This window comes from Branchiostoma lanceolatum, chromosome 15, assembly GCF_035083965.1.
Source record: "Branchiostoma lanceolatum isolate klBraLanc5 chromosome 15, klBraLanc5.hap2, whole genome shotgun sequence".
Classification (NCBI taxonomy): domain Eukaryota; kingdom Metazoa; phylum Chordata; class Leptocardii; order Amphioxiformes; family Branchiostomatidae; genus Branchiostoma; species Branchiostoma lanceolatum.
The window spans coordinates 13,191,704-13,213,967 of record NC_089736.1 but is presented as its reverse complement, the minus strand read 5'-3'; the positions used below and the strand labels follow the sequence as shown (position 1 = coordinate 13,213,967).

Sequence of the window (22,264 nt, the reverse complement as noted above, 5' to 3'; positions counted from 1 at the left end):
TCGTAGTGTGGTGAGAACTGATAGAAAATCCAAGCCCTAGTAGACTGATCCTGACTGTCCATCACAATTAGCGGTTCGACCAATGAGAGAGTGACGGCTGTCCGTCAAATATTTGAATTTTTATGTTTTAATTTTGCAATTCTACGTTTTGACGGAGGTGGGCGGGGCTATGGTATCGGTCTATTAGGCGCGTGAAACTAAAATATCACCATGTAGCTTATTATTTTTGTGCCGCTTTTGGGCACTTGTAATAAGAAATCCGCACGCAAATGTGGTAAACAGTGGCATTAAATGTCAATTTCATAAAGATTACAGCAACTAGAATATTTCCAGTTTTCAAGCCTCATGGTCTGGGTGCCTTTAAAAACAGAATTTAACGTTCCCTGTTATTGATAAATTCGTAACTTCCGCTCGACCTTTTAACCATGTTGTTAAATAGGTGTACTTTTCGTGGACCCAGTAGATGGTGCTTCAATTCTGAGTTTAGATTGACGGGGTTTAAAAAGCGTATGTTTGACAAAATGACCCTAACCCGACCTCGACTTTCAAACCACGATGCCCAAATGTACTCTCCAAGCAGAGGTTGGTGGGGAAGATTGTGTCCTTTTTATCCTAGGTCCCGTTTTTTTGTCGTCTCTCTCTCTCTTGCTGGTGGGGAAAGCCGACAAAAAACGGGGCATAGGATAAAAAGGTCACAATCTACCCCCCAACCTCTGCTTGGAGTCCTTGGAGAGAAGCCCTAATGGTTACTTAATGCCAATGCACGTCGCCCGCGTATGAATCAATCCAACCAGACGGGGGGGGGGGGGGCAATGTAGTAGCCATATATTTAAGGTACTTTATAATTTTACAATTCAAAGCATCATCATAAACTTAAGATTAAACTATGTAATGTTACATCAGAATTAAGAAATATACTTAATACAATACATATCCACGCTTGATTTGAATTTATAAACAAAACGTTGACCCCTATTGAAGGGTAGGGTGAACTCGTCCGTAAGCACGCATCCATTCAGTTCATGCACGCGCTGACCGAATGGCTATTTCTGCTGTGCATGCACTAACAAACAGGCACATCACGCCTTCAAAACAAAGAGAAAAACCACCACAAAAACAACCAAAACGATACACAAGTATACATCTTTAATAACAGAAACATCTAAATGTACACAGAGCTCACGACAGAGTTGTGAGGTACCGGGAAAAGTGAGGATTTCTCTCGGGGCTAGGGCATCATGAGGCCGACCACAGCGTGTCCACGTGCCCGTCATGTGTGTTTCCCCCTAAACATGCGCGCCTGCGTAAGACACTAAGGATATTTCAGCTTTACACAAGCAGATTTTCTACATTGTCTGCTCTCCATTCGTTTGTTTTTCCTACGTCGATCCAGCTCTTTAAAAACAAGGTAAGAGGGTTTAACGTGTTTTTATATTGAGATCTTTGTAGGGTGTCCTTGGCAAGGTCATTTGCAGGTGACTTAGGCGGATAGCTTCACACGTGCTCTGTAACTAAAAGATTAGATAATTTGAGAGCCAGGCATTCTTTCTCAGTGCTAGCTATTTTTGACGATCTGTATTTGGTTAGCATATTTTGTTGTTTACAACAGTCTCTAGTCTTAAATCCTGTTTTCGTATTTTTCCTAACCCCTACGATTATTATTATGAACGCCCATCTATGAATATTTTCTTGCAACATTATGTTGGGTATACTCTTTTGTCTATATATATTTTATGCACTGTATACGTAGCTGATTTCGTATTTCTAATACATTATGATGACTCATGAGATGGCCTAGCGTTAGATTTAATTCCTTTCCTTGTATTGTAGATTATGAATATGTAACATTTTGCTGGAATATCATTTTCTAGCTGTAAATTGTACAAGAAGAGGCGCCAAAAATGCGAATACAGTAAAACGCGGGAAAAAATCCCATGTGCGTGCCTGTATCCCCGTTTGCTTTCGATGAACATCTTTCAAACAGCTGTTAAAATATACTAATATTTCCTTCATATTCTTCTCAAACATTGATGAAGTCTTCGGTACATTCTACATTTGCAAAATAACTGATCGTTTGAAAATAAATCGGTTACAAAAATGAGCCAGTTTTGCAGTAAACAGGCGGTAAGACGATGACCTATCGTGACCCGGAAAGGAGAGCTGTGATTGGTCGGCTGGTAGGTGTGACCAGGGGTGTTGTTTTCTGTAAGCTTTCAATCGGTTTCATGTTAGGCCAAAACAATTTAATAAGTTGGTTTTCGGATTATAAAGATATTCTGAAAGCTTTGAATCAGTTTCAGTCTTAGACTATTTTGATAACAATATGATAAGTTGGTTTTCGGATTTTTAAAGATATTCAGAAAGCTTTTAATCAGTCTCAATGTAAGACTAAGTTGATAAGTTGTTTCTCGTATTTGAAAGATAAGGATGAATTGATAAGTAAACCTATTTCAGGGGCAAGTTTTCCTGCTAGAGTTATCATTACGATAAACGTAACCTTCGTAAAGAAGGTTATGTTTTAGATGCAGTTTTTGTGTATGTGTGTTTGTGAACGGCATAACTCGGATGGATCCTAATGATATTTGGTAAGTGGGTAGAGGTCGGAAAAACAAAGGTCAAGTTCGATAGTGGGCTCTGTATTACGTAGCAGTTTTCTAACATAATTCCACCAGAGTATAAACCAATAAACCAATTCCACCACTCTGAAAAGATATGTCCAAACAGATCTCCAACCCCCCAACATCCCCCAGTATAATGCACTCCTGCATATCTTAACTGTGCATACCTGCTGCACTAGAGATCTCTCAAACACACAGTTTTTCAAAGTGGCGGATTTATGTAACCCAGCAGATTAATGTTGATAGGGTTAGATAGCTTTATCTTCTTTAATTTTGTCTTCTTCTTGTTGAACTACTTTAAAACTTTGAAATGCCAAGCCAAAGAAACAGGGGAATTATTTGTTGTGGCTTTAGATATAAAGTCCTTGGCAGTAGGCCTAAACTAATAAGCTTGTGCAAACAGTTCCAGCTTTGCTTTTTGGCAGCAACAAGCCTATTCACGTGGACATCGGGTGAACACGACATGTACATGTAGTAAACATGCCCTTAGAACGTACTATTGTAACGTTATACTGTACGGTACTCTGTAGATATGCCCTCGGGATTTTGAACTTGAAATATATCGTATCATGCATTTTATGATTTTATATACTGTAACTTACTCAAATCTATTATCTCCTTCCTTGTCTGTTTTTGTGATAGAAATTTGTTAACTTATAGACCTAGTTTCATATTTACACCCCCTGATCCTACTTGGTATGCCCTGTAAGTTTAGCTAGTTGGTACCATATGTTGCTGTCAGTTAAGCAAGTCAGCAGTTTCTCTGTGTGTGTGTCGTGTGGAGTGAGGCCTTGATTTGCCAGTTGTGGCGTCGTGGTAACGGTTAGGGTGTTTGGCCTAGAACTAAGTGGTCCTGGGTCCGAATCCCCTGAAATGTTATGGCTGTTGTGCCCTTGGGAAAGGGACTTAACGCAACTTTCCTCACTCCACCTAGGTGTAAAGATGGGTACCTGACTTTGGTTGGGGAGGTAAAAGGCGGTGGAAGGAGAGAAATAGGCTTCCAATACTGTGCTCTAGACTCAGTGGATAACAACCCACTACTCGAAAGGGCTATGGGACTACCTTACCTTTTACCTTTGACAGTTGTGCATCTATATATCCAATCATCAATCGTTATATATCCATCTAGAGTAAGAACTATAAGAAAGTATATGCCTCTCCATTTTCAAAATGCTCTACAGTTGACTGTCAGTATTTTGACTGTCAGTATTAGCTAATTGAGGATCAAAATAAAGTCAAAGTCAAATATCTATGGCCTCCATGCATCGGTCAGTAGTCAGTACTGACCATGGTTAAATTCTAGTTCACATCTATCCTTCACTACAGTTAGTGCTGCGTAACTAAACTTACGTTCAGGTCGGGATTCAAGTCCAGAGGTTCAGGTCCCCACTTATAATTCCAGACCTGAGCCCATGGAATATGTGTACTAGAAATACTTTTTTCCGGTTGCATGTAAGATTGCATATTGGCATATGCAATTTGAAAACTAAGATACATGCAAAATTATATACAGTTAACACAAAAGTTCAGCAATTAAAGGAGTCCTAAACTCCAGAAGGTGGTATCATTTTCCACTAGAGTATGTATCAATCAATACATAACCAGCCGACTTTGTACAGAATTCCGCTTGTGGTGAATTACACAAGGTGTGTTTTTTAAAACAATATGATACTCACTAAACCCCTGCAGACCCTACTAGTGTATCCCCTATGCGCAAACATACATTTTTAAACGTGGATAATTTCGGCGTAAATGAGGGTGGTTAAGCACAATAAGAAGGCCAATTGTTAATAAGATATAAAAGAACATATAGAAAGACGAGTTTTTCTTAACCACCCTGACATTCTTTTTGTAATCTAACTTTTGTCAGGCATTGTCAGGCACATTGCAAAAACACATAGGCTGAGGGTCACCTGGGGAATTTGGTAGGATACTGAATGCTTTTGGATGCGCACGGGACTAGTGGGTACTTTATCGTATACTGTGAAAAATATTCATTTCTACTTCCTAAAATTACCATCCATTGGAAAATAACTCCCCCCTCTGGGGTTTAGGACTCCTTTAACACAACAACAGTAATGTTTTTGCTTTTTTCTAGCACAAGGTTCACGATCTATGAAGATTGGAGGTTTAAGATAGCTTAAAACAAAAAGGAGAATATAAGACTAAGAGAGAGATTTTCTTTTGATAGGAAACGGATCTTTTTACACTTTGCATGTTTTGTTGTCTTTTTCGTCATATTTGCAAATTTTGCATGATACTAACGCATTATGAAGTCAAGGGTAACACAAATCCAATTTAGGACGCAGCAAGGCCGACTACGTGCTGTGGGTCCAGTGAAATAGGGGCTTAACTTTGAATCTGATTGGAGATTGGCCAACCTCAACATGTTTATGATAGTATCACATAACAAAGGTTCAAACAAAATAAAACTAAGCTATTGTGATGAAGTAAAGGCTTTTGATAGAATTTAATAAAATTGAATGGTGTATTGCCACCACAATCAAATGCACTAAAATAATACTAGATTTGAATATTTAAATTCTAAACCATTAAAGGCAACCAAAGTAATGTTAGTGCCCAAAAAATGGAAATAAAATAATTCTGAAATCTCTATGGTAGTGACATTTACTACCATTGTTTAGCACATTTGCGTAGTAACTTCATACTTTGAGCATTTTAAAACCGTGCAAAAACATGCCATATGAAATTGACGATCCCCTTAGTTTCGCGAGGCTACAGTGTATTTTTGCATCATGAACGTTGCTATACATGTGATAGTGTTGTTTGAACTTATCATGTATAGAAATAGAAAATTAATGACTAAATAAACAGACTTTCAAAATTAGAAATTTTCAGGCCCAAATATTGCCTGGGTTGCCTTTAAAGAATATAACGTTAAGTACAACTTTATTATTTTAGGTTTTGAAATGGAAGATCATAATCTAACCATCTATTCCAATTCAAAAACTGATCTGAGATAACCAGTACCAGGTACATTTTTGTATGAGTGAGGGAGTTCCATGTGTGTCTTTCCCCCTAATTGTTTGCCCTTGGGACAACTCCGACTAGTAAAAGTAAATACTGTAGTAGATAAGCATGGTGAACTGTTAATCCTTTGAACAATACTAGACACAACTTATTAACCCCACCGTGTTTAATCCTGAAATCCAGTGGTCTTGTAGACAAAGGTAAAAAGATCCAATTCTAGGGACAGTGAGCGAGCTAATACATGTAGGGCAGGTATGAAATGGGTTTTTATTTCGCACTAAGGCGAAAATGGCGTGTTTGCGTGGTTTTAAGTTTGTGGCAGCGCTTTAGTCACATACTGCTACAGTATTGGACAAAAATGGTCACGGTGGACAAAAATGTTCGCGGTGGTTTTAAGTTCGCGGTGAAACGGTCGCCGTGAAAACCACGAACATAAAACCACCGCAAACATTTCTGCATTTACAGTAGTACTCTGGGAGACCAGATACCGTATATCGGCGCGCCTCCAAGCACCGCATGCGCGCCCAAGCTTTCCCGGCCCAAGCTCCGCTAGCCGGTTTACAGCGGAGAGTGGGGCGGGGTCGGTCTTCTCGCGTGCGGCGCTTGGTGGCGCGCCGATATACGGTGTCTGGTTTCCCAGGGTAGTACTGTACTATAGTTGTCTACACCCAGGTTGTGGACTGTTATTAGTATCTTGTCAAACCAGTTTTCTCCTTAGCAGCCAAACTGACTTCATTCGAAATGTAGTCTGTCCCTTCAAATATCTGTCTTGGAAAGTTCATTTGGCTAAGTGTTTTAACTCTCCCTTGGGACATTTTATGAAATTTAGTTGCCTTTTGTTGTGACCGTAATTCATTATTGGTAAGTTTAGATAGTTAACGAGAAAGCGTCATGCTTTGTCCTCAGTCTGAAGTTTGGCCGCTTTTGGAGACACTGGTGGGGGAAATGTATTCTATTTATGACTATAACTAATATAAGGACTTTTTTTTGCAAGTAAGAACCTTTGTTTTAACAGTGCAAATTGTTTCCAGCATTTTTTCGTGAAGGAAAATTGGTTAGATTGTAAATGTGTAATTATAGTATTTCATTTTGGGCATTTGAACCCCCGCCCCCCCTCCCCCAAATCCTTAATTTAGCGGTACATGATTGGCTTTTTTAGACATTTCTGTGGCAAAAATACATTTCCTCCCAGAAGCCCAACATTCTAATTAATGTCTTGCAAATTGTCTTTTTCTTCTTTTTAGGAAGCTGTGAAGACCACTAACTAGAGGCACCTTTCCATACACCTGTGAAAAGAGGGATTTGACCACTTGGTCTAATCACCTGAAAGGCCAAAATACTGTTGACTCTAACTTTTCTTGGAAGATTATTCTGGACAAAACTAAGAAGGCAAGATGTTGGAGGGAGTGTTGTGGGCGGTTATCATTGGTTTCATCATCGCGTTCATCCTCGCGTTCGCCGTAGGCGCGAACGATGTGGCCAATTCCGTCGGGACGTCGGTCGGATCTAAAGTATTGACCCTACGCCAAGCCTGCATTCTCGCCAGTGTCTTCGAGCTGCTAGGAGCAGTTCTCATCGGTGCCAAAGTGTCGGACACGATACGGAAGGGGATTGTGGATGTGAACGTGTACAATGGCACAGAGGAGCTGCTTATGTTTGGGAATGTTGCCGCCCTGTCAGGTACCGTAAAATTCCTATTTACGTACGCACCCCTCCTAACGTACGCACCCCCAATTTGGGTAATGATTGCGGGCCAGACTCAGTGAGTTGAAACATTCTAGGGAAAAACCCTCCTAACGTACGCACCCCCTCTCCAGCATTTCGCTGGATAGTTAGAGGTTGACAAGATCATCCTTCCGATGATGTTCACTGACTGAAAAGGTTACTGAGAAGGTGTTTCTGGGTAGAAAATATCAAACAATATACATATATGTATTATCTATTCTTAATTACTAATTGACTGTGTGGTAGCATTCCACGCTTCATTGAAAATGTACTACCATGCTGATATGCGATTTTTCCGAGGAAGAACCCCTCCTAACGTACGCACCCCAACTTTGGTGTTGGCCTGGAGCACCTGCTTGCGACTTGAAAAGTTTAAAAAGTGCGTACGTAAATAGGAATTTTACGGTAAGTGTCTTTTCTTGTTATCTCCATGAAAAATGGAGATATTGTTTTTGGCGTGTCTGTGTGTGTGTGTGTGTTTGTGTTGTGTTTCCGGACTCTTGTAGTCAGCATAACTCAAGAACCTCTCGATGGATTACAATGATATTTGGTATGTGGGCGGGTGTTGTGAAGCCGAAGGTCAGGGTCAATTTTGGGCCCCCTGGTATGTGACCTTGGTACTGTAGCAGAACTTCAATTTTTGTATCTTTTGACCTGGACGTGCTGTGGTCTTGATTTTTGGGTGGCAGATAGCTTGTTATCACTGTACTGGAAATTAATTTTGGGGGATTACAAGATGCACCTAAATTTTAGGTAAGATGCACCAAAAAGATCTTGGCTGCACAACATGAACCCAAGTTCTATAACTAATCTAAAAATTCGAAATCTTCAGTTTGCAATATTTTGTGTAGGATAATACATTGATGTACATTACTCTGCACTGGTGCTGCCTTGGTCAATAAAGAAAAGGTGCACAGCTCAAATTTTGGGTGCACAAAAGTGTATATGCACCATTTGAGCCTGCATTGTTTTTGTAGGTTTCATCTCTGTTTTCAGCTTAAGATACTGCAATGTAAGAGGGTATTTTAACAGACAAAAGAATGTAATTTACATGTACAGAGGGCTTCCGTCTTGCATACCAAACAGAAAGAAATGTCTTAATATGAAAAAAGAAATTACTGTTACAGTATCGATCTTATCACGTATATTTTTTTTCTGTGCCTGATTTGTTTGATCATCACGATTTTACAGGCAGTGGGATCTGGCTGCTGGTGGCCACCTTTTTCCGTGTGCCTGTCTCGACGACCCACAGCATCGTGGGTGCTACTATCGGGTTCACTCTCGTGGCAGCCGGCGCAAATGGCGTGAACTGGTCCAAAGTTGGTCTCATCAGTAAGTTCTATACCCTCCATTAACATTAGGCACCTGTGCAGATTTCCTAGTATACGGATAGTGGTGTGTACCCTAACCCGTGTTCAGGTTCAGGTCCGGATTCAGATCCAGGTGTTTAGGTTCAGGTCCGGACTTATAACTCCGGACCTGAACCCATGGCATATGTGTGCTAAAATTTTTTTTTTCCTGTTACAAAAATTGGCATATATCTTGTAATTTGCCTTTTTCCTGTTACAAAAATTGGCATATATCATGTAATTTGAAAACTATGTATGCCAAATTATATATGTCAGTCAGTAGTTAACACGAAAGTTCAGTTGTAAAACACAAAAACAGCAATATTTTCATACTTTTTTTCATTGCAAATTTCACGATCTAAGGAAGGTTTATGATGGCTTAAGACAAAAAGGGAGTATAACTAAACATAAGCTAGAGATTTTTTGTTTCAAGTCTGGACTTGTTTCCAGACGTTTAGGTTTTTTTTTACTTGAACCTAAACTTTAGGTCCAGTCTGGATCAGGTCCGGGGTTTAGGTAAGCATCACTATATACAGGGCGTATATATTTTTTTTAGGGGGGTTGTGTTACGAGATTTCTTACACGGGCCAAGGTTCTCTAATGCCGGCTTGAGGACTTTCGCCGCTGAGGGAGTTATGTTGCTGAGGGACGGCCGCCTTTCCATCTACATGTAGTCTGCTCCTAGTCAGGCCCAGCAAAAGCAGTTGTCCCTCGGCGACATACATGTAACTCCCTTGGCGGTGAAAGTCCCTAAGCCAGCATTATAGAACCTTGGCCTGTGTAACTTAGAAATCGCGTAACACTCGCTCTGTGTGTTTCAGTGGTTCCCACACCGGCCCTGTGAGTAATGGCAAAAGTGCCGCACGGGGATATTGAACTCGGAGATTCAAGGGCAAATCTTAAAAAGAAAATAAGGAGTTTTGCCTTGTGCATTGCACAAGGGCTATTGAAATGCACCACCCTATACACTATATCAGATTCTGGTGCAGGAAAGACTTTAATTTAACAGTAATCACTGAGATGCAGTTGCTACTTTGTGTTTGACCCCCCTGCCCACAAATAGATTATCAACTGAAGGTAACCTACACTAGGTACACTAGTGATGTGACAGGTTGTTTGCTGAGCTGTCAATCAACCTTGATCAAAATGGCTCCTGCTCTATATAGTGTTGTTTATTAGCTCAGTTCTGCTAAATACACTGTATATAATCAGCTGAACTGAAAGTTTCCCTTGATCCTATACGTATAGTAGCTATAGCCTCCACCAGGCCTTCTTACAGGGTTCTGATTGTAGAATTCATATAAAAATGGAATCATTGGCCAGGAGAGTTAGTCCACGAGAAGGTTAACATTCCCCCACCCCCCTCATATAAGGCCCCGTTCACATCATTAGCCTATCTATCATAGCCGGTTGAATAAATTTAAAGATTTACCCGTTAACCGGTTACAAAATAATGGTTTTAGCAGGTTGAATTGAAACCACCACAGGCTATGATAGGCTTAATATGAACAGGGTCTAATTGTGCCTGCAAATGAAACCATATCGTGGCCAAATCCGCGGTAAATATTCTCTCTATAGCTGGTGTTGTTAGTCCGGTAGAGACTATACTTACAGTGTCACTTACCAACTGAATTTTGGGGTTAAAATGACGTTTTGGGTGTCCTCACTTAATATGGGGGGTGAAAAGGAGGGAAAATTCACTCTTTTTAACCGTCTCTTTCCCTCCTTGGGTCCTGAGGTAAAATAGGTAAGGACCCCCAAAACTTCCGTTTAAGCCAAAATCCAGTTGGTACTGTGTGCTTCAGGATTAAATCTGAAATGAGATGATGGGATGTGCAAACAAACAGAAAGCCATTAGCCAGTTTGTTTTTGATTCACTAATTTTTTCCTGTTAGCTTGCTAATGTCTATCTAGTGTACATGGGGTTAAGCTATTCCCCTCAAAGCCAGGCAAGAATTGCTAAGTAGAGGTACATACAAATGTAGGTGTTGAAGAGGTACGGAAATGTAGTTGTCTGTATCTCTGGTTGAGCACCAGTAGGATTTGCCCTTTGGCATAAATGTAAAGTTCTGCCTCTGTTACAATATATGCACCCTGCCGTTACGCCACACATACAAGCTGCACTATAATTAGATGCAGTACGTGGCCTGGCCATGGCCATGCCCTATGGACATACATGCATGTAGTGCCTCAAAATAAAATTGTCCATTTGAAACATATTGAACAACACTATGACCCCATTCACACATGTCCTACATTAGTTTACCATTGTCCCTCTAAGGACAGTCACGAATGTGTCATAAAAAATCACCTGTGATAGAAAGTTATCACGGACCCTAATATTGCATACCTGGTAAATAATGCTCAATGACATAGGCTACTGAAACTAGAAGGACTATAAAATTCTACAACATATGTATTGTGACTGCATCTTTAGTTTGCCCCCTCCACAACCATTGTAATTCTAACTAATTAAGCTTATAAGACATGTATGTCATAACACTAAGTATAAATTGTATCTTAGATGGTGATTCGTATGTACAGCTAGCTAGCCTTGAATCCATCCTGTTCTTAGCTCGCTCCTTAGATTGCTTCCCTTACAAATAAGGATGTCGTGTTTGAGGAGAGTCACACCTTGAGCACATTTAAAAAACCTGCCACACTTATCGAAAAGAGTAGAGGTCTTTCCCGGTGTGAGTAAATCAAATAAATCTGTCCAGATATGCAGCTTGTACTCTTCAGTACAAACTGGTGTGTTACGCCATGAAGCAGTTTACTGGGCATGTACATTGTAATACAAAAAATTGAAGTTCTGCTGCAGTACCAAGGTCACATACCAGGGGGCCCAAAATCGCCCTTGAATTTTGGCTTCACAACACCTGCCCACATACTAAATATCATTGTTATCCATCGAGAGGTTCTTGAGTTATGCTGACTACAATAGGCCGGAAACACACACACACAGACACACCAAAAACAATATCTCCATTTTTCATGGAGATAACAAAAGAAAACAAAAATGGTAGCAATTGTTGGAGTGGACCAGAGGTAGAATAGGATGGATTCAGGGCAAATGTATACTATCAAGTTTCTGTTATGGTCATTATAAAATAATGTAGGTCAAAGGTATTAATTATATTTTGTGCCCCCATCAGTTGGTTCCTGGGTGATCTCCCCCCTCATGTCTGGACTCATCACTTCAGTCTTCTTCAAGTTTGTGGAATTCTTCATCTTGAAAAAGGTAAGTCAAGACAAAGACATATTTCTTAAAGTAAGTTTTCTTTTTGTTTTTTCAGTCTTGAGTTTTATTTTCTAGGTCAAATGTTTTTATTCCTAAGCTCCTTGTTAAGATCCCCATCCTTCAGTGTATTGGAGCCTGATAGAATTCTCTTCGTGAAATTTTGTTGTAAATGAAAAATGCATGCTTTCTTTAGCCTGGGTCTCATCCTATAATTAAGTTTACTTGAAAAAAGTTGGATAGGGTAGAGTATGGGATCCCTGGTAAACTATCTAGGATAGCACCCAGGCTTTGCTTTCTACACTTGCAAGGTGGCTTGTTTATAGCTATGTTAGTAAACTAGAGAAATCATACAATTATCTTTTTCCTGTGGTTCACTACTTGACACAAGAAAGCTTTTTCAGTCAAAGTAACTTTTCAAATATAATTTCTGTGCTGTTTTTGTAGGAGAATGCTGCCGAGAGAGGCCTGAAGTTTCTGCCAGGATTTTATGCTTTTACATTTATCATCAACCTGTTTTCTATATTCTTCTCTAAAACTCCATGTAAGTATGACTACTGTATTAATACTTACTTATCATATATTATACAATTGTTGCATTATGGTAACACCTACTAAGATTATTCTACCAGGGTACATAATTCTGACAACCTGAAAAGATAGTCCAAACAGATCTCCAACCCAACGTCCCCCAGTATAATACACTCCTGTGTATCTTAACTGTGCATAACCTGTGGTGCTGCACTAGAGATCTCTCAAACACACTGTTTATCAAAGTGGCGGATTTATGTACTGTAAATGCATTTAAGTTCGTGTTGTTTTTCTTTCACGCTAAGGCAAAAATGGAGTATTCCCAGGGGGTTTAAGTTCGCAGCAGCGCTATAGTTAACATACCGCTACAGTATTGGACAAAAATGTTCGCGGTGGCTTTAACTTTTAAGCTCGTGGTTAAACGGTCGCTGCGAAAACTGTGAACATAAAACCATCGCGAACATTTCTGCATTTACAGTACCCAGGCGGATTAATATTTAATGATATATGTTAAATTTTCGATTTTCATGTTGATAAAAATCGTCCACAAAATATGCAATAGAACTGTATGCAATACAAAATATTTTCATGAATGACAGTGGAAAAAGGCTTACTTTGTGATGATTTGTGGCATTTTGATAGGCTCATGACATATATGAACTATTCACACCCTCTGTGATAATTATACCCATGGTGCGTTTGGTATGTCCCACATTTCATAACCAAACCACCAGCTGTGATATCAATCACGACCGTTCCATTTACAGAGTGGGGGAGGAATGTAAGGGAATTCTTTAAAGGAAACTGTGCTTAAATGTTGGAGATTATGAATGTACAATGTGTGTGACAGTGTGGGAATGGTGATAGGAAGGACGATTTTTAGCAAATGTAGAGGGGAGGTTTGTTTGTTTGTTTATTTAGTTGCACTTGAAAAATGATACTATTAGATCTATTTCATTACAATGAAAGATAAATGAGATACATGTATAACAGTGCAAGGGAGGCCGAGGTCTTATGCTCTTGTAAAGGCCTCTCCTTATCAATTTACAACAATTTTGATGAATCAATTATACAAAAGAAATAAGTTGGGTAATAAATAAATGAAACATAGTGAGAACTTAGTACAGTAGAATCCGCTTAACTGCACCACCCATTTGTCAGCGTTTTTGGTGCAATTATCCGGCTGGTGCAATTATGCGAAATGCCCAGCTGGACCGCACCACCATGGGCAAGGGGGTGTATTGTTAGTCAGAAACACTAGCACAAAGGAAACAGACGACATTATTCAGTTATCAACTTTATTTATTGACCCTTTGCTGAAAATAAGGAAATCACTACGAACCTGTTTTAAAAGATTTTGCATTCTTTCATTTTTCCATGCGATCTACCGCATTACAACACACGTAATGTTACAGGGGAGGCATTCTGAAACATGCCACTCATGGGATAACAGTTTCTGTGTTACATTACTTAGGGTGCAGTTGTCGATTTACGTAAATCATGTACCGCCATGAAACTAGGAATTTAAACTAAAACTTGGTTACTGATTATGGGTGACCCGCCCGGGACTACCCATACGATTCCTATCAACGTAACTGTCAATGGAGACCGCCTTCTTTTGTTACTCAAAACAGTTTTAAACATATTGGCGGTATTGCGCCTTTACACCGGCAGGTATCGGCTCATTTGTACCGCGTTTGCCGATTTTAGCGCACCTTTTCAGTTAACTTGTCGAGGATTTTTGAAAAAAAATGGTGCAGTTATCCGGCATTGGTGACCATGCGCGGTGCAGATATGCGGAGTCACTAACAATGCAGTGAATGGGAATCGGTTTGGGATTTTGGGATTCGGTGCAATTAAATGGAAGGTGCGTTTATCCGAGGTGCAATTAAGTGGCTTCGTCTGTACGATAAAGATTTTGCCATAACTTTGTTAATCATGAGGTTAAAAGTTTTTTATTTTTTATTTTTTATATTCTGTTTAAAAACTGATCTCTTTTGAAATATTGAACAGATTGATTTAAGATTTCTATAATTTCACACATTGCTTAAAGAAATATACAGCCAGATAACAATACCATCTTGTATATAATCTATAGTGTAGGGAGTGTTGCCCCCCTGTCCTAGGTTATTGGCACATTCTAGGGAATTTTTACGAGTTTGGTTTCAATTACTGTGCTTATGATTGTCCCTAGGCGTTGACAGTAAAAAAAAAGGCTGGCTGAAAAGATAGACAGTTATAAAAAGCTCTATAGATAGTAGGACTTAAAGGGCTAAAAATACCCCTAAGCCAGACATTGGAGAATGTTTTACCTTAGTAGTAGCTCGATAACCTTTGGCATTTTTAACCCCATGAAAAATGGAGGTTATATTTTCAGGAGCGTTTGTGTGAGTGTCTGTAAACAAGATAACTCAAGAACGGCTGGATGGATTTATTAATTTTATGATTTCATATTTGGTGTGATGGAAGGTTGGGACAAAAACTAGAAATGATTAGATTTTGGTCCTCCTTGTAGCTTTCGTAGGTACTGCAGATGAACATTCGAGTATGATATCTCCAGTTCTGGGCAGGCCATGGCCACCGATTTTTGATCGGTAGATAGATTTTGTGGCTGGTAAGAAGTGATATACATTTGGGCCCTCTAGCAACTGTCTTTGGAACTGTAGGGTGCATTTCAGTTGCAGACTCCAGAACAGATAAATCAAGAAGGGTTAAATGAATTTTCAATTTGCTCATTTTTTTCCAGTGCTGGGATTTGACAAGATCCCCCTGTATGGAGTGTTCATCCTGAGTTTCGGGGGAGGGCTGATCATGGGACTACTGGTGTGGCTTCTGGTTGTTCCATGGATGAGGAGGAAAATACAAGGTAATCAAAAGTTCTTTTTTAATTATCTTTTGAAGAAGGTATTCTGACCATAACGAGAGAGCTTCATAAGTAACAGTGGCTTCAATCTGTCATGGAGCAATAGATACATTTAGTAAGACAATTTAATGTAAGATAGATACAAACATTGAATATGACAAGTCATGATTCCGCCACCATGAAAAGATACGTCCAAACCCAACGTTCCCCCAGTATAATGCACTCCTGTATATCTAAACTGTGCATACCTCGGGGGTGCTGCACTAGAGATCTCTCAAACACACTGTTTTTCAAAGTGGTGGATTTATGTAACCCGGTGGATTGATTTTAATGGAGGTTACCCTTCTTTAGCTCACATTCCAAAATATTCACTAACACTGTTAGTAACTACTTGATTAAATGCATCTCAACAGCAAAATAGTCAGCCTCCTTCAAAGGATTTACTGAACAAATTAACATTTGAAGATTGACCCTAACCTTTCCAGACCTATGTGGAGAAGAAATGAACCTGGTGGACTCAAAACATGACAAGAGAAAACGAGTGGCCCCCCATGCACGCCCCAAAGCTGCCGGTTTGTTGTACTAAATTTGGTTACGGTGGTGGGTTCTAGCCCCCAAGTCTTTCCTCATTGCTTCTTCTTGGGAAAAACAAAATGGGGAGAACATTTCTCGGGTTCGAATACTTTTATTGTAGTGGTGTAACCCTAGCTTTCATTTAACATTGACTAGCCGACTGCTGCCCTACTACTACTACTAACAAGGTGTTACCTTTTAACTTCTGACATGTAACATGTCGACACTAATATAAAGTTATATGATTAATCTACAGTCCTAGCTTCAACATTTTGCCATAATAACATCTTGCATACAACATATGCCCTTAACATGATAGATGACATAAGCTTAAAGTATTTTTCTAATGTCGAAGATATCGATATAAACAAGAAGTGATGTATCTACTAATTTACGGGTCCTAGAGTGAATATAAGATTGTGAAAGCTAATAATTGAAAATTTATCATACATTTATCCACCTATTTCAGTATTTGTAATAAAAAGATGCACGGTAATCTTATCACAGCATTACAGTTACACATGTATTACTGTAGCAATTCTGAGATTGTTACTGGATTGGCCATAAATCCCTAACTTTTTAAAAGACAGACTTTTTTTCTTCCACTGTCAGGAAAAACTGTTGAATTAGTGACAGTTACATTCCAGTCACATGTTTTGGAAACATTTTTTTTTTCTGAGCATGTCTTCAGATTTTTTGCAGGATTCATCACACACAGTAAATATGATAGGATGTCCCTGTAGCTCAATTTGTAGCAGCCTCACAGTTGAGCTCCTGGTTCCAATTAGTTGGTAACTGGGGGATCCTGGTTTGAATTCGGGGAAGGGTATCCTGGTTGGAGCTGCATTTATCTTTCGGAAGGGGTGTAAAATGGGGTCCCCTGATCGAGGAGGTACCTCGAGCACGTCAAAAGGCACTACAAACAAAAGCGTCATTACTCAGATGGGTACCTACTGGCTGTGCTTCAGATGAACATATTTAGGCCATGTTGATTTGATTATATGGAGTTATTGATATCTGCGCGTGCATGAATTTTCTTTTGTTTCTAAAGAAAAAAGACGTTTTCAGCCATACTGTAAATTGTACAAAGCAGCTACAAAATGACAAATATATACATTTTTTATTATATGCTGTAATTTCCAAAAAATGATCTGAATTTCAAAGTCAAAGAAGAAGATTTGAAATTGTACAAAGCAGCTACAAAATGAAAAATATATGACGTAATTTCACAAAAAATTATCAAAAAACGATCTGAATGCCTAAGTCAAAGAAGAAGATGTGAAAGAACAAAAAAGAAGGATCTATAATTTGCTATACCCAAGGAGGTTATACCATACTCTGTGTGTTCATCCTTCCTAACCACATAGGTTTCATAATGAAGGCAGCTTTAATTTTTTGCCAAACTTAAATTGCACGCTCGCATCAGTTTTGGGGTCCCCAGAAGATGTCATCCATATAATCAAATCAACATGGCCTAAGATAAAAACAATTGAATTGCCTTATACATGTAAATGTGTAATATTATCCTTTTCCCTTCAGAAATTCAAGAAGAGTCCAAGGCCGACATGTCCAGTCAGTCCATGTGGCGCCAGTCCATCGAGTACCTCTCCAAGTCATTCCCCATCACGATCATCGGTAAATCCGTCAAGTACGACCACGTCGAGGACAAAGCTCGCTGTGAGATCGTTGACGAGAAAACGGACTCAAAAGATGAGAACTTGAAGAACGTGTCCCCACCAAATGGCGTGGTCACGATCGCTCCCGTGGACGGCATCATCGTTCCCGCCGACGCAAACATGAATGCAGAGAAATCCTTGTAGGTTTTCCAACCAGAATTTCTAACACATCATTCCGCAATATTTCTTGCTGATATGAATAGATCTAACTAAGGTCACACGAATTCAACTTTTTGGTCAACGGATTTTTATTTTTAATTTTAGCAACAAAAAAAATCATGAAAATAGATGGCTGGGTTGAAAACTTGCACCTGACCCTGTTCACTCCCTGATACTGTGTGCACGAAAGTAAAAACATTCCTCTGAGATTCTGTTTTCACGTAGTTTTTCCAATCTAGCATTTTTTGAATTTTTCTTTTTTATTCCATTAATCAAGAAAATGAATTGGTGTGGCCTAAGAGAAGTTGCATATTTAGAGGCCCATGAATCTGTATGGAAAGGTTCTATTGCATATTTTTGTATAATATGTACGACATAGAGTCACGCAACAAACAAGACCTTTCACAAAATTTTATTAGGTTTTTACATCATCTCAAACTTTGACTTTTATTTCACCTACAGCCCTGAAGCGAACGGACTTGTCTGTAACGGTGACATCGTAAGCAATGGCGAGGTAATAAGTAACGGAGACGTCGTAAGTAAGGAGGATATTGACGCACAGTACGGTACACTGCTGACGAAAGACGCGGAAGGGAAACTTGAAGACCACGAGGACCAGATGTCACATGTACACATCGAGGAAGTGAAGGATAAACCGGAGGTGGGGAAGCTGTTCCAGTTTCTACAGGTGCTGACTGCTGGGTTCGGGGCATTCGCTCATGGAGGCAACGATGTCAGGTAGGGAAGACTTTATTTTTATGAAAAATAGAGATATTGTTTTTGGCGTGTCTGTGTTTCTGGATTTTCTATATACATCACGTATATATTTATATATAGTCAGCATAACGCAAGAACCTCTCGATGGATTACGATGATATTTGGTATGTGAGTAGGTATTGGGAAAACAAAAGTCAAGGTTGATTTTGGGTCCCCTGCAGCTGGTATCTGACCTTGGTACTGCAGCAGACCTTCCGTTTTTTGTATCTTTTGACCTAGATGTGCTATGGTCTTCATTTCTTGGTGACAGATAGCTTTTGGTGTAAGGAAGAAGTGGTGTAGGTTTGTGGTCCCTAGCAGCTTGTTTCTATAGCTATTGAAGAGTTTAAGTGTTATGTTCTTAAATGTACATTTCACATTTTGTATAGTACTAATATATTGTCTTTTGTACAATATCCAGTGTATGGTGAATTTTCACATGCTACCATTGAAAAAGCATATTTTGTACATTTTGCTTTTTGTCTTATACTTATATTTCACTTGAAAAGGTATGATTTTCATAATGCCTAATATTGTGTTTTCAAATGTTACATCACATCTTTTACCTGCAGTAATGCCATCGGCCCCGTGGTGGCGCTGTGGCTGATCTACCAGGAGGGGAGCGTTGCCCAGAAGTCGGCCACGCCGCTGTGGATCCTGGCATACGGAGGGGCAGGCATGGTGTTGGGACTGTGGATCTGGGGTCGCAGGGTCATCAAGACCATAGGAGAGGACCTGACTGCTATCACCCCCTCCAGGTAAGTGGAATGGTCCAACTTACACAATGAAGTACGGTCAAACCTATACAAGTGACCACTTCTACATATAAGGACCAACTGGCCACTGATATACAGTCGAACCTGTACAAGTGACCACCTCTACATAAGGACCACCTGGCCACTGATATACAGTCAAACTTGTTCAACAACAAGTGACCACCTCTACATAAGGACCACCTAGCCATTGTGACCATTTTTTTTAAAGTCCCTTTTCATAATTTTTCCATGGCTGTCTCCAGCTTCAAATTTCAAAATGTTGTGGATTTTTGTTGTCCAATCTGTCATGATTTTATTTTCATCAGTTTCATGTCAAGAAATTCATATTTTTAAAATCTTTTTGGCCGTACCAACAATCAAATTTCCTGGAGACTCTGAATTTTCCCAATTGACACAAGCATTAAGAATCCTGTCTACAGTGACCACCTGTCCACATAGACCAGATTTTATTAGTCCCCTGAGTGGTCTTCTTGGGCAGGTCTGACTGTGCTGACATGTTTGATTGATTATTGTTTTCAGGGAGGAATCTATTCTTACACTGTTACAGACATATTTATCTACCACACGCATCGCTGTCTTCAGCTTTGAACTGTTCACTCATCCATCCCACTCTTTGTTAGAGAGCCCATCAATGGTGTTAATTTCCATTGTTAAATCTGTCTTTTTCATTAATTTTATGTCTTAATTAAAGTTCAGACTTTTTGAACAGATGAGGTGAAATGTTTTCCTGTACTGACAAGCAAATTTCTGGGAGGGACGGGTCCTGGAGACAGCCCTGAACACATGTTTCAGATCAGGTTTCCTAAAAAGATATTTATTAAAATAACATAACTGATTTTTGTATAAAGTTTTTGAATCAAAATGTAGCATCTTTGCAGTTCAATTGTAGCTAGCAGACCTAGACAAGTATATGTGTATGCTATGACAGTATGACCATATAAAAGTGACTCTTTTAGGAGAATAGTGGATGTAAATATCACATTGGTTATATGGATTGAAGATTAATGTTGTGTTGTGTTTTTGTCTTCACAGTGGCTTCACTATCGAGATCGGAGCGGCCACTACTGTACTTATTGCTTCCAATATCGGCATTCCTATCAGCACAACCCACTGCAAGGTAAAGGCTTCTTTGTTACAGTTTACTGTTATTATTTCACTTTTGGTATATTTTCAACTGGCAGTTACACCATCAACAATGTTTGACACTTATAAGTATTGTAGTACAATGTACATGAATGTAGTTGGGCTCGTCTTTGTGTTAAATAATCTCTTTAGTACATGTCATCCATGGCCAGTTCAACGCAATGTTTTAAGAAATACATGTAGGATTTGCTTTGTACCCACTGTCGGAAACTAAATTTGTTATCATTTGACATTTTTATTGTTGCTATTATGTATTTCTATATAAGGGGTTGAGCCCCCCAGGAATCTTTGAAAAATGCCGCCAGGCGATATGTATTTCTGGTAAAACAAATAAACTAAACCTAAACATTTGGTCAAGTGTAAAATGTAGGAGGCTGTATGATATCAAGGACTAGTTCCTACAGAACATTGTTATACAACATTCTGAAATATACATTGAGCTAGTTTTGTTAGGTTTGACTTCTTATAGGCAGTGAAAGATGAATTTACCCACTTCGAATTGTTGTACATGTATACTGTAAATCACTTTAATATAGCGGCAGGAAAATATAGCGGTTTTGGGAAAATGGAGTAGGTCACCGTACTTAATTTTAACGGTTTGAACAAACATTACTGTCTCAAATATTGTGATCAAATTTTAGCGATGATGAAATTTTAGCGGTTGACTAGTGACTGTTAAATCAGCTTAAATTAAGTTACAGCTAACAAATCAAGAATTACAGTAATATGTGTGTTGCTTGATTTCAATACTGTTGAAAATTTACTTAATCTTCTTCTTGCAGGTCGGTTCCATTGTCTTTGTTGGTTGGCTGAGATCAAAGGCGTCGGTCGACTGGAAACTGTTCCGTAACATTGTGTTCGCCTGGATCATCACGTTACCAGTCGCGGGCGGGATTTCCGCCGGCGTGATGGCCTTACTACGACTCGCTCTATAGTATACCTGCCCGAATTCTACTTCTCGTGATCGGAATATATTTTGTTTGAACGGAAAAAGAATGTTGACATGGTGTACATAAAATGATAATGATGTTTTGTGTCAAAAATTGCAAACCTCTGCCTTTAAAATATCATATCATATCAAACATGCAGTTGGTACATGATAGACACTACTGGGTACAAACTAATTGAGAGACATTAGTACCAGAATTTGTTTTTTTGATTATTCTCTCTTCTCCTGAGAGAAATTTAGCAACAAGGAGTTGCTGTTACATTAGAATTATGACCAGTGTCCTGATCAGAGTTATTTTGTTCTGACCAAATTTGGGTCATTTTCTAACTGTTCAGATATGAGACACTAAAGTGGAAATACTTGAAATGATTCTTATGACAAGTGGTGCTGTTCTATTACTACTTGAGCTTGACATTTGTATGTTATGTTAACCAAAGAGCTGCACAGCAGAAAATGTCCCGAAATTAAAAAAAAAAAAAAAACTTATGAACCGGCCTTGTATACCTGTTACTGTAAATTCTCTTATTTTTTTGGAGGATTTAATTTCTTGATGGGAGTAAAAAAGAGGTTTTCCCCGTGTTTTAACTTTTTGGGTTGAACCAATAATTTGATTAAAAAAACATATTGTTGAAAAGGCATCACAAAAATAAAACCATTGGGAATATTTCAAGATTTATAGTAATTTTCCTATAAACTGTGTTTGTGTCCCCAGTGGTGTCTGCTTGTGTATCTCCTTAATTGTTTCTTGGTACCAAGATTGTACATAAAGGTCTGCTACCACCCTCAGAGTCATTTTGTGTCAGACATTGCATGTTCACGCACAAACATGTGTACATACTGTATATAATGAGTCTGCCAATTGCTTTAAAGCAAGGAAATGGAAAAGCTGTTGCTAAGGGGGGCCAAACATCAGATCT

The 22,264-nt window shown here is 39.1% G+C and overlaps 1 protein-coding gene across 4 annotated transcripts; it reads left to right on the top strand.

Annotated features, from left to right (window-relative positions):
• The first annotated feature begins 1,274 nt into the window (after positions 1-1,274).
• On the top strand, positions 1,275-21,463 carry LOC136420734 (sodium-dependent phosphate transporter 2-like). Of its 4 annotated transcripts, none has more exons than XM_066407822.1 (12): positions 1,275-1,408; positions 6,854-7,289; positions 8,526-8,666; positions 11,839-11,924; positions 12,369-12,465; positions 15,199-15,318; positions 15,801-15,887; positions 17,428-17,704; positions 18,186-18,461; positions 19,052-19,237; positions 20,288-20,372; positions 21,181-21,463. In XM_066407822.1, the coding sequence occupies exons 2-12, from the start codon at positions 7,004-7,006 to the stop codon at positions 21,331-21,333; spliced, it is 1,794 nt and encodes a 597-aa protein (XP_066263919.1). In that variant the 5' UTR covers positions 1,275-1,408; positions 6,854-7,003; the 3' UTR covers positions 21,334-21,463. The 4 variants fall into 4 exon arrangements, with proteins under 4 accessions (XP_066263919.1, XP_066263917.1, XP_066263918.1 ...); XM_066407820.1 differs by lacking the exon at positions 1,275-1,408 and adding an exon at positions 6,262-6,470; XM_066407821.1 differs by lacking the exon at positions 1,275-1,408 and adding an exon at positions 6,262-6,545.
• The last annotated feature ends 801 nt before the right edge of the window (positions 21,464-22,264 follow it).